Genomic DNA, 12,281 nt, shown 5'->3' on the forward strand with positions numbered 1-12,281 from the left:
ACAGGTGAACACGTTTAGGTTATGGTCCTTTTTCACACATTTCCTTTGCAGAGCAAAAAGAAACCTCTTCCTGCATTTTGCACAAGCTGACACTCTGCAACCAAGTGGGATCCTGACAGAGAAGCTGGCCACAGGTTGTTCAAGAAGACTTGAAGCCTATGCCATCCTCTGTTATTACACCCCTCCATTTTCTCTGTATACCTCTCATCAATTCCCCCTCCCCCTCCCCAAATCTTACAAAGATCTCCAGGGGATATGGTTGAAATAATCTTGCTGTGAATGTTTTGCTTGGCATTGCTTGTTTACGGCTCTAGATCAACACAATGATGATCTCTTCTCTCTGCATATTTAATGGCAGAATAAAAATAATGTGTTTCCTGGATGATGGTGTTTCTGAATCACATACAGCTACCAAAGGACGAGACGCCATGAAAAAAAGCACTGGTTAAAACCGATGATTACATCCATCCGGTTTATTTAAGTATCTTTGATATATTATTTGACCCTGGTTACACCCTATAGTCTAAACTGGATCCAACAAACAATATCTAAATATCAACAACGGGGAAGAAATTATCTTGTAGTTCTCTTTATGGACGACTGTAAGTATTATTTTTAAAGCATATAGAGGCTTACGCAGGTGTAGACTTAAGCACTGTTTGGTAATATAGCCAGGAAAAATAAATTGAGTCTGCTCGCCTCGACACAAGGTTTGTATGCTATTGATATGCTATGTAGGATAAGGTGGTATGTAGAATATGTAGAAAGACATGTATCTCTAAGCGGGAAGGCCTGCTTACCCATATATTAATGGTTGTGGTTGAATACTTGTATACTTGTGTGTGTGTGGTGTGTGGTGTGTGGTGTGTGGTGTGTGGTGTGTGTGTGTGTGTGTGTGTGTGTGTGTGTGTGTGTGTGTGTGTGTGTGTGTGTGTGTTTATATGTATGCGAGTGAGTGAGTAGTACTATGTGCGTCTGAGAGCGACAGACAGATAGACCCTGATATCTCTGTGTAGCGTGACCGGAATGGAGAGAGGGACTGTCGCGACGGATTCACTGAGGGGAGGGGGTAGGAGCTCGGCATTCCATCATGCGGTCAACAGTGCCACCTGGTGGTAAGGTTCTCATTTTGGCAATGCAAATTGAAGCATTTACAGTACATGTATATAGACTGCGTGTATTGGCATAGGCCTACAATTCCACGATAACAATGTGTAACAGAGGACGGAGCCTTTACTGTATGTTGTGTGTGTGCGTGCGTGTATCTGTGTGTGTGTGTGTGTGTGTGTGTGTGTGTGTGTGTGTGTGTGTGTGTGTGTGTGTGTGTGTGTGTGTGTGTGTGTGTGTGTGTGTGTGTGTGTGTGTGTGAGTGTGTGTGTTTGTGTATAGTAAGGCGTTTCCTATTCGAATACGTTGTACCGTTTCAATTGGAAAAGACACGCGAACCCTTGGGAATATCTTATGTGAGGAAAAAAAACAACTATGGTCACATACCAACAAGACCGAATTATGGCAGTCGGAGATTGGTTTGTACGTTCAGCCCCACCGGCTTCCAAAATCAATCCATTTTCAAATGATTTAATTAAATATTCCGGGCTACCGCTAGAGGGTGCTCGAGTTACAGTCGAAACAGGAATGTAAGTATATAAAAAATGACAACCACCGGTGAAGGAGCCACTATCTCTTTATTGGTGTCCAGTACAGAAGGCTGGTTTGATTAAACTTTATCGACCCTCCCTTTTGCTCTCCCTCCTCTTTGTACGCACACACATTTGAATAGGTAGGTTCATAGTAGGACAATAGGAATATTAGTTATGGCCCCATTTCAATTTCATGTAAATGTTTGCAAATAGACTACATTAGAACTTTGAATAGGCGTGTTGATGCTAATGATTTGAAAGGAGAGTGAAGACTGGTATCTTTGTGAGCAACAGATCATCATGATCAGAGTCATTATTGAAAAGAAGTCTCATAGTTAATTTAAAAATCTAAATCACAGCAGCCAATCAAATACCTTTGGGCCCATGAACATATTTGTAGGCTACAGTTTTACTTTTGAGCAGGCTAAAGGCTTCAATGGACATTGTCGTAAAATATGTTTTAACCTATCTTTTTAATGTTAACAGATATTTGTTAATAATATAAGTAATATGATATAATATATAAATATATAAATAGGGCTTGTACATTGTGATGTCACATCGCAATGAGCACCTCCATGTGAAAGTATAGGAGCATTGGAATGGTATTGGTACGAATGAGGTGTTGGTCATTATTTAGGTCATTATCTGAATCGTGAAATAATTTGTCATCATGGGTTTAAGTCTAGGTCATGATAAAGTACAGATACACATTAAATATTACACACACACACACACACACACACACACACACACACACACACACACACACACACACACACACACACACACACACACACACACACACACACACACTTTATATGTTAAGGCTTATGGGATAGAGGAAATAATTAACTGAAGATCTCCCCGAAGCAACATCCTCAGTGGTCCCTGGTTAGTGCCTGGGGACACAAACAGGAGCAACATCCTCAGTGGTCCCTGGTTAGTGCCTGGGGAAACAAACAGGAGCAACGGAGGGACGGCCGGCTTATGAGTCGATCAGATAGTAAAAGGTTCCTTGACCCAAAAGTAGCAATCCATTATTTCCAATGGCTTGTGGAAATTTCATTTGTACCAAAAAGGCCTCACGTACGATTACTGGAGACAACTATCTCACTCACTTGCAGAACAGTTGCTGCCTGGATTATAAACAGGTGAAGCTTGATTGGTGAGGGGCTGCAGCTGCAGGTAAGGCTTGATAAGTGAGTGGCTGCAGCTGATGCTTGATTATTTAGTGGGTGCAGGCAAGCTTAAAGCCTTCCGCCACAAGTCCTCCTTCACACTGGAGGCATGTTAAATCCCAAGGGAACTCACTCATTAAGGCCATTGATCAGCTGAGAGAAAAATTATTAACATGGGAGCGAAATAAACTGGATGAGATTTACACTTGACCGCTATGGTTGAGATTCGGTGTGTTTGGACCATTAATTAGGAAGTGATGGAAGGTCAGGCTAATTTAATGAGTGTTTGCACTAATTCAGACAAAAAGCATCTCGTAATCTTACCATGTTAATCAACGTTTCAAATTACTCCGCCTCTGAGAAGAACATTGTGCATTGCCTGTCATTAGGCTCCTATTGAGACCCCAATATAATTAAAGTTAAATATATATAACGCTGAAGTCATGAACTACTCTAAATGCACTGGCGTTGGAATTGCTTAAACAAGGGTTGTCACTGGCCCACTGAAAAGTGTAAAATGTTGAATGGGGTACAGTTGGTACTGATAAGACTTTATTAATAAATACTGACCAGGTAATGCAGCACACATGCTATTTGATGACGGATTTAATGAAGGAGTGTGAGAGAGGGTGAGGCTGTATTTATGAGTTGTCGCATGTGTAGCTATATTATTAACCGTTTGGTGAGGCTTATAATAATAAATATGTTAGTCGTCTATTATCCAACGTTCAATGGAGATCATTACCCATGGAAAACATTGGCTTGTGTAGTTCCTCCTCGGTTCTTCACAAGGTCAAAATAATCATTAAGACGGCAATAAATGTGGAAATTAGATGCTAATGTATTTCCTGAGTGCGTTCTACATTTACAAGCCAAGTTTTCTTTGCAGAATTACTTTTAAAGTGTTTATGGAAATACTTTGATGTAGGACACAGTTTTGGTTAGCAAATGGTTGTATTGATAAATTGGTGAATAGATGATGTCGGCCAGCCTCACCTGAAACAGCTGGTGAATCAGACGCTAGCATTTCACACAATGTTTTCAAAACTCTGCAATGAATTCACATGAATTTGCTTAATGTGAAACTATCTTTTACTTTTTTGGGCGGGTTGTTAGAAATAAAAGCTGAGGCATGTGTGATGCAGTCAGCCATTCCTCTGGAAATACGACCGAAGATCGGGAATAAAGAGCAAAGCTGATAGGAGGTGCTATTCCTACAACAAAGGTATTTTTTTAAAAAGGTGTTATGAAGTTATATGCATACATTTATATAAAAACGTGTGTGATATGCAAAAACCATTGCATTCTTTGTTTTTTTTTCTATTTTTTCATGCTTAAGGTGCCAGAAAATAATTTGGTTTGATGCAAGAGCCACTTACTTTCTTTATTTTTTCATGTTTCAGGATGTGGAAGAACATACTCCTCTTTCTCAGCCTTTCAGGTCAGATGCATACGTGTGTGTGTGTGTGTGTGTGTGTGTGTGTGTGTGTGTGTGTGTGTGTGTGTGTGTGTGTGTGTGTGTGTGTGTGTGTGTGTGTGTGTGTGTGTGTGTGTGTGTGTGTGTGTGTGTGTGTGTGTGTGTGCTGTGGTGGAAAGTAACAAAGTACAAGTCATTTGTTACCGTACTTACTTTTTAGCGTATCTATACTTTAATTGAGTATCATTATTTTGTGAGAGTTTGTACTTTTAACTCCACTCCATTCGAAGAACCTGTCGTTCCTTTCAACATTAATTTCAAAGACATACATACTGTGTGTGTGTTTGTGTGTGTGTGCCTGCGCGTAACCCCTGCGCGCGTGAATGTGATTGTGCGCACGTGTGTGTCGGTCTGCGCTTCGCCCTGTGCGAGGGTGTTTGTGTGAGCGTGTTTGTGTGTGTGTGTCTGTGTGTGTGCGCGTCTGTGCGTGTGTCTGTCTGCGTGTTGCCCCTGCGTGCATGACTGTGTGTGTGTGTGTGTGTGTGTGTGTGTGTGTGTGTGTGTGTGTGTGTGTGTGTGTGTGTGTGTGTGTGTGTGTGTGCAGCATGCTTGACCATAGAAAATAAAGTGACATATCCGAATTTCGCTGTCACGTTTGACGTCTATAGCCAATACACAATAATGGAAGAAGCGCCAGATATTGAATTTGAGTCCCCAAGGCCATATTTAAGCAAACTATTTGAAGTAGTGGAAAGGAAGAACGACTCGTTAATTTTTAAGTGCCTTCCTATCTAAAGTAACATAGAGGTAAATATGATCATTTCAAATGATATCAGTTCCAGATATCACAAATAGACACATGCGTGCGTGCGTGCGTGTTTGTGTGTACATCTACCAAAAAAGCTTTGGTCATTTGTGGAATCACCAATGGTTAACGGTTTGATTCCCACTAGGGGTACCGATGCTGACATTTGTATTACTTTTATGTATTTGTTTCTGCTGTGCTGGCTTTCCCTGCAGGGCTTGTGGGACACCATGCGTCTCCCATCACCAAATTCTACCACTATGTGGATCAGAAAATGACCTGGACTGATGCTCAGCGTCACTGTAGGGAGCACTTTGATGACCTGGCCACCGTAGTCAACCCGGAAGAACTCAAGCAGCTGCAAGAGTCAATGATTGGGTCTGATAATGACAATGACAGCATGTGGATCGGACTTTATGATGACATCACCAGATGGTTCAATTACAACCAAACCTACATAATGGGCAAACACTATGGCAATTGGGCACCTGGTGAACCCAACTTCGGGGCAGCCGAAGAGATTTGTACAAAGATAAATCAGAGTACAGGGCAGTGGATGGATGTTCAATGCAGCAATCCAAACAAGGTGGTCTGTATAAATGGTGGGCTGGATTTATATTTGTTACATCTCAAAGGTTGCTCTCGGTTTCAATCCCCTTCTTCTGTAAATGCCCTGGATTCTGTAAATGTCATTAAATATATCATAAGTATAGTATTTGAGTTTTAGCAGTTCTAGTAAAAGATAATTAAAGTCACAAATTGAGATCTAACATAATGAAATGATGCTATTCCGGGCACTAAATTTCTGTTTCATCGAAAAATATAGATTTAGATTTGGAGTTAATCTGACATAATATCCAATGTAACTTATCTTTGTCTCGTCCTCATTGTGTTTTAGATGAAGGAGACTACACCTATGTCCCAGACCAAATGACTTGGCACAAGGCGCTGGAATTATGCAAGTCTAATAACACTCAGTTGGCCAGTGTGAGAGACGCGTCTGAGAACACAAAACTCGTTGCAGTTCTTGAATCAGATGCATGGCTTTGGCTCCACAGAAGGCCATGGTCCCACTGGTCTGACGGGAGAGGAGCCTCTTACTTTAATTGGAAAACAGGGGAGCCAAACAACAGTGGAAACAATGAACATTGTATTTTTTTGAGGTTTAACACAGGACTTTATTATGATTACAATTGTGGATCATTGTTAAACGTCGCCTGCCAGCAACGGGCCAAAACCTCAACCTTCAAGTTGAAGATCAGCTCTGAAGCTAACCTGATGGATCCTGAGGTTCAACACCAGTTTGTGGAACAGGTTGGTAGTTTCCAGAGGTGGGAGATATTTGAAACAACAAGACAACAAGTTACATTGCGTGCTGAACTGAAGTATTTTCGCAGTTGGTGACACAAACAAACATCTGTGTTTATAAACGTGATTTCACTAAAACACGACTACGGCAAGCGACATCACCTGATATATTTTGGGACAGTGACCAACCAACTGATATCGATATTATGGGGTTTCTGTGCTCACATGATTTATAATATATATGTACAATGGGTGAAAAGGAATAGGAAGTGACTTTAGTTGAAGTCAAACACTGTTAAACAGCTACAGCTACAGAAACCATAAGCCATAGTTGGGTTAAAACATATAAAATCATGAAGAAATAACCCAAGAGGACTTATTGACACATGTCTCTCTCCCCCAGCTCTCCGCCAAACTGGCCAAGGAAGGCGTGACTGGCGTTAAGCTCCATTTGGTTCTGAAGGAAGGAAAGGACCAGCGGCCTCAGAAATGAGGAGCTATTTTCTGTAGTTGCATGTCTGTATATGATGGGCCCTGTTTAAACGAGAGAAATATCTAGATTCTACAACTGTTTTTTATTTTTATTGCAATTATAAGAATTAATAATTTAATTAATAATCTAATTAAATTTAATAATTATAATTTTCATTGCATGGAATGTTTCAGATATTTGCATAAGACGCCCCCTTGCTATAGTGGTTGACGACCAATGAGGTAAGAGCTAAGCATGTGTCTTGACATCACTTCCCCAAGAGATCCGGTCTAGTTAACAGAGCTCTTGACAATCTAGATTGAATGTAGCATACACCCCCTCCGGAGATGGTGTTGACAATCTGGGAAACCTTTGCATTGCAATTTAAAAAACTAGTTAAATAGCAAAAAAAAACTTTTAAAGCAAATTCAGTAGGCCAAAGAAAGGGTGCATTATGTTAGAATTGGATAGTGTATATTGTTGATACCAGTAGGATGTTGGGAATTACATTAGTATGAAAATTAAATCTAAAATCTTCTAGTGTAAATTTAAATCATTGTGCACTATAGAAGAATCAATAACAAAATCAATATTTTGGTGCTTATGTTCTATACCGGTCAGCATAGGCGCCGGAACCTGTGCAGGGCCTCATATTTTTTTCATGGAAAAAAAGATTATTTTTTTTTTTTTTTGGCCTGTATTGATGAACTATTTCTTTTTTTAGTAATGTTTTGGCTAAATATTGTTACCATAGAGTGGCGAAGTCACGCCCCTTTCGGCAGAGCCCATGGGACCTATGAGATCGAGAAATATGAATGGGTTTCAATTGAGAGAAAGTAATTATTTTCTGGTTATATGCCCCGGATTACACATGTTGTTTGTGGATTTAATTAACAATTTTTCATGGAAAGAAAACTAACACTTCCTGAGGAAGTTTGATAATGTTCGATTTTGTTCCAAGGGGAGGATAAAAGCATCAAAAGAGGTCAAAACCATTATAAATTGGGGCATGTGGAGAGCTTCAGTTATGCCGATGCATCCGAATACTTAGTAAATACTATTTCTGTTCAGTGTCTACTACTTGACCGTACTACACTTGACATTGTAATACGGTCTACAGATACGCGTAGAACGCCTCCGAACGCTTCCGAACACCGCCGAAACTCCACCGGATGATAGGAGATGACGTATCTCCCCTCAGATGCCGACAAAAGTACCTTGATAAGTTACCTGTTTTCCGTCTTGTCATCGTTGCTATTAAATTAAAAATGTCTCTTCCTAATTACAGATTAAAGAAACATTTAATACTTGTACTTGCATTTTGATATTTCGAAATTTGCGGGAGCCGCTGTTGGTGGTGTCGGGTCAGCCATCTCTTCTTCGTTCGTTACCAGACTCCGGTTGCATTGTGGGATAGCGTAGTGACCTATGCCGTGTTCCAATACCCGTACTGTCCGTACTTACTAGCCAAAATTTGAGTACGCAGTACGTTCCAATTCAGATCCGGCGAAAAGAAGTATACTTCAATGACCCGGATGCCGTACTCAAAACGGGCTAATCGTGAAGTGTGGATCGAAGGACACTCCCCGTACTCAACGGCAGCCATCTTAGCTACGTAGCGGAAGAGGCGGAGCCAGGCTGAGCCAAAGTCAGCACATTTTCCACATAGCCTGCATTGATAGTCATTTTGTAGTTTTTATAGTTTTTTATAGCTGCTAGGCGTAAAGAGTTCACCGTTCAAAGCGGGATGTTTATTGCGGGGGAGGAACCACGGCGGCAGTCGTGATCGTAATTTCCGGTTAGTGCACCACGGAGTACTCGATTTGGAACAGCACTCACATCTGAAAAATTAATAGTGCGGTAGATAGTGTGGATAGTATACTTCTTTTAAGTATACTCATGGAAGTACGGGTATTGGAACACGGCCCTACCGTTACTGTGGCGGCAGTACGCATTTGGAAACGTTTTCCGTACTACACAATGCGTACTGAGCATTCGAACGCGCTATATTTGTGGCGTTCTACAAAATGCATGCTATATAGCAGTCAAGTATGAGTTTTCGGATGCAGCGTGGGTCTTGTCCACGCCAGTCGCAGGGAGCGTGACGTCATCTGAGACATCTTTATTGTGTTTTCTCTACAGACTTTAACTGAACAATTGCACAATAAACGGTCAAACTCTTGACATGGAAAATAATCCATGTCCATAAACATATGTGTAATCCGGGGCATAGAAAGACTGGGATCAGAAGATAATTACTTTCTCTCCATTGAAACCCAGGATGGCAAAAAACGATTTGTTTGACCGGTTGCCATGGTTATCTCCGTGTGGTTAAAGGCCGTGTTGCAGGGTTTATTTTCTAACGAATTTGTGCAATTTGCTTGTTGGTAATAAAGAAACTGTTGTTTATTTTATTTAATGTTGTTAGGTCTCACGAAACAGAATGTAATATGAAAAAGTAGGTACTACCAAAGCCGCATTGAGAGTCTTGAGACCCTTGAGAGTAGAGACTAATAAGAGAGTGTTCAGCAGATTATACAGATACATAGATGAATACATAGATATTATATATAGTTAGTATATGCTACACGTGAACCTCCTAAGATGGCGCAATTTGATTGGTTCACTATCTCGGGATATTGGGCAATATCCCATGATTGACATCTCAAACTCATATTGTTTTCATCGCAAAATGTCCACTTATAACGACAAATAAACCGCTAATAAAAACAAATAAATCCCGGCAAAAAGTGTTATCTTGTTTATTTATGGAGTGTTACGTATGCTAAAACATTTAATTAACAATTATTCACCTCAGGCTCCGTGAATAGTGGGGAATAGCCCTCGACACCGAAGGTCGAGGGGGGGGCTATTCCCCACTATTCATGTGGCCTTCGGCGAATAATTGTTAATTAATAGCCTAGAAAGATAGATAGCCTAGTCAAGTGGGGGGGGGGCGAATCATCAGGTCAGCTGGGCCTTGGGAGAACAGAAGGGTGGGGGCTTGCACGTTGAAGGGACCGGGTTGGGGGTTGCCAGGGTAACCGGTTGTTAGTTTGGATTTTTGCTGTTGATAACGGCTTTCAGTGACCTGGTTTGTAACATTAAAGTTCCTTCAAGTACTCATGACTGGACATCGTTATGTCAACGGCGAGGTCATTACATTGGTGTCAGAAGTGAAAGCTTTTTTTAATTATTTTTTTTCTCAGCCCTGCTCGGCGAGTGGGCTGAAGTTGCTATCGCCGTTTTCCTCGGACGGCGAACTCACCATCTCGGTTGAACTCAGTGGTGACCGAGCAAAATTCCGAGACAGAATTCAAGATGGCTGCGCCCATTGTGACTTGAAGTATGAACTATTTTCATTGTGCTTGGACCACTTTGGTGGTTTAAATGGCAATTTCAATCACTCGTATTACTGAAATACCTTACTGCGTCCGTATCTCTGCCTATGGCCTATAGCCTACTTATTTTGAAACGCCTGGTCCTCTGCCAATGCTACCGCGACAACAGCTTTCCGGGTGGCGTCCATGTTTTCCTCCAACGACCGAGCAAAATAATAAAACGCTTGAAGTGTGGGCGTGGCGTCAGATCCGAGATCCGAGTCGGTTCGCAGAGAATACTCGAACGCAGCATGAGTTCCTTGCTTTTTACAACAGTAACAGTGTTACCCCTTATGTCTTTTTTTCGTGAAGACCAATAAAAAAACAACAGTGTTACCCCTTTCGTTTTTTTTCATGACGACCAATAAAAAACAACAGTGTTACCCCTTATGTTTTTTTTTTATAACGACCAATAAAAAACGACAGTGTTACCCCTTATGTTTTTTTTCATGACGACCAATAAAAAACAACAGTGTTACCCCATATGTTTTTTTTTTATAACGACCAATAAAAAACAGCAGTGTTACTCCTTATGTTTTTTTTCATGAAGACCAATAAAAAACGACAGTGTTACCCCTTATGTTTTTTTTCATGAAGACCAATAAAAAACGACAGTGTTACCCCTTATGTTTTTTTTCATGACGACCAATAAAAAACAACAGCGTTACCCCTTATGTATTTTTTTCGTGAAGACCAATAAAAAACGACAGTGTTACCCCTTATGTTTTTTTTCATGACGACCAATAAAAAACAACAGTGTTACCCCTTCTGTTTTTTTTTTATAACGACCAATAAAAAACAGAAGTGTTACTCCTTATGTTTTTTTTCATGACGACCAATAAAAAACAACAGTGTTACCCCTTATGTTTTTTTTTTTATAACGACCAATAAAAAACAGCAGTGTTACCCCTTATGTTTTTTTTCATGAAGACCAATAAAAAACAACAGTGTTACCCCTTATGTTTTTTTTCATGACGACCAATAAAATACAACAGTGTTACCCCTTATGTTTTTTTTCATGACAACCAATAAAAAACAACAGTGTTACCCCTTATGTTCTTTTTTTTATGATGACCAATAAAAAACAACAGTGTTACCCCTTATGTTTTTTTTCCATGAAGACCAATAAAAAACAACAGTGTTACCCCTTATGTTTTTTTTCATGACGACCAATAAAAAACAACAGTGTTACCCCTTATGTTTTTTTTCATGACGACCAATAAAATACAACAGTGTTACCCCTTATGTTTTTTTTCATGACAACCAATAAAAAACAACAGTGTTACCCCTTATGTTCTTTTTTTTATGATGACCAATAAAAAACAACAGTGTAACCCCTTATGTTTTTTTTCATGACGACCAATTAAAAACAACAGTGTTACCCCTTATGTTTTTTTTTATAACGACCAATAAAAAACAACAGTGTTACCCCTTATGTTTTTTTTCATGACGACCAATAAAAAACAACAGTGTTACCCCTTATGTTATTTTTTTTTATGATGACCAATAAAAAACAACAGTGTTACTCCTTATGTTTATTTTCATGAAGACCAATAAAATACAACAGTGTTACCCCTTATGTTTTTTTTCATGAAGACCAATAAAAAACAACAGTGTTACCCCTTATGTTTTTTTTCATGACAACCAATAAAAAACAACAGTGTTACCCCTTATGTTTTTTTTTTATAACGACCAATAAAAAACAACAGTGTTACCCCTTATGTTTTTTTTCATGAAGACCAATAAAAAACAACAGTGTTACCCCTTACGTTTTTTTTCATGAAGACCAATAAAAAACAACAGTGTTACCCCTTATGTTTTTTTTCATGACCAATAAAAAACAACAGTGTTACCCCTTATGTTTTTTTTTTATAACGACCAATAAAAAACTACAGTGTTACCCCTTATGTTATTTTTTTTATGATGACCAATAAAAAACAATAGTGTAACCCTTTATGTTTTTTTTCATGACGACCAATAAAAAACAACAGTGTTACCCCTTATGTTTTTTTTATAACGACCAATAAAAAACAACAGTGTTACCCCTTATGTTTTTTTTCATGAAGACCAATAAAAAA

The 12,281-nt window shown here is 39.5% G+C and overlaps 1 protein-coding gene across 1 annotated transcript; it reads left to right on the top strand.

Annotated features, from left to right (window-relative positions):
- The first annotated feature begins 3,851 nt into the window (after positions 1 to 3,851).
- Positions 3,852 to 7,268, top strand: LOC132451708 (macrophage mannose receptor 1-like). Its single transcript, XM_060044319.1, has 5 exons — positions 3,852 to 4,046; positions 4,225 to 4,262; positions 5,259 to 5,645; positions 5,942 to 6,357; positions 6,755 to 7,268. Exons 2-5 carry the CDS (start codon positions 4,226 to 4,228, stop codon positions 6,842 to 6,844), a joined length of 930 nt encoding a protein of 309 aa, XP_059900302.1. The 5' UTR covers positions 3,852 to 4,046; position 4,225; the 3' UTR covers positions 6,845 to 7,268.
- The last annotated feature ends 5,013 nt before the right edge of the window (positions 7,269 to 12,281 follow it).

Source organism: Gadus macrocephalus, chromosome 22 (genome assembly GCF_031168955.1).
Source record: "Gadus macrocephalus chromosome 22, ASM3116895v1".
Classification (NCBI taxonomy): Eukaryota; Metazoa; Chordata; class Actinopteri; order Gadiformes; family Gadidae; genus Gadus; species Gadus macrocephalus.

Bases quoted from the DNA above. Each gene is read 5' to 3' on its own strand.
- LOC132451708 (XM_060044319.1), top strand. From the start codon at position 4,226: ATGTGGAAGAACATACTCCTCTTTCTCAGCCTTTCAG. The intron at 5,646-5,941 runs GTGGGCTGGATT...ATTGTGTTTTAG, and splicing joins CAAGGTGGTCTGTATAAATG to ATGAAGGAGACTACACCTAT. The intron at 6,358-6,754 runs GTTGGTAGTTTC...TCTCTCCCCCAG, and splicing joins AACACCAGTTTGTGGAACAG to CTCTCCGCCAAACTGGCCAA.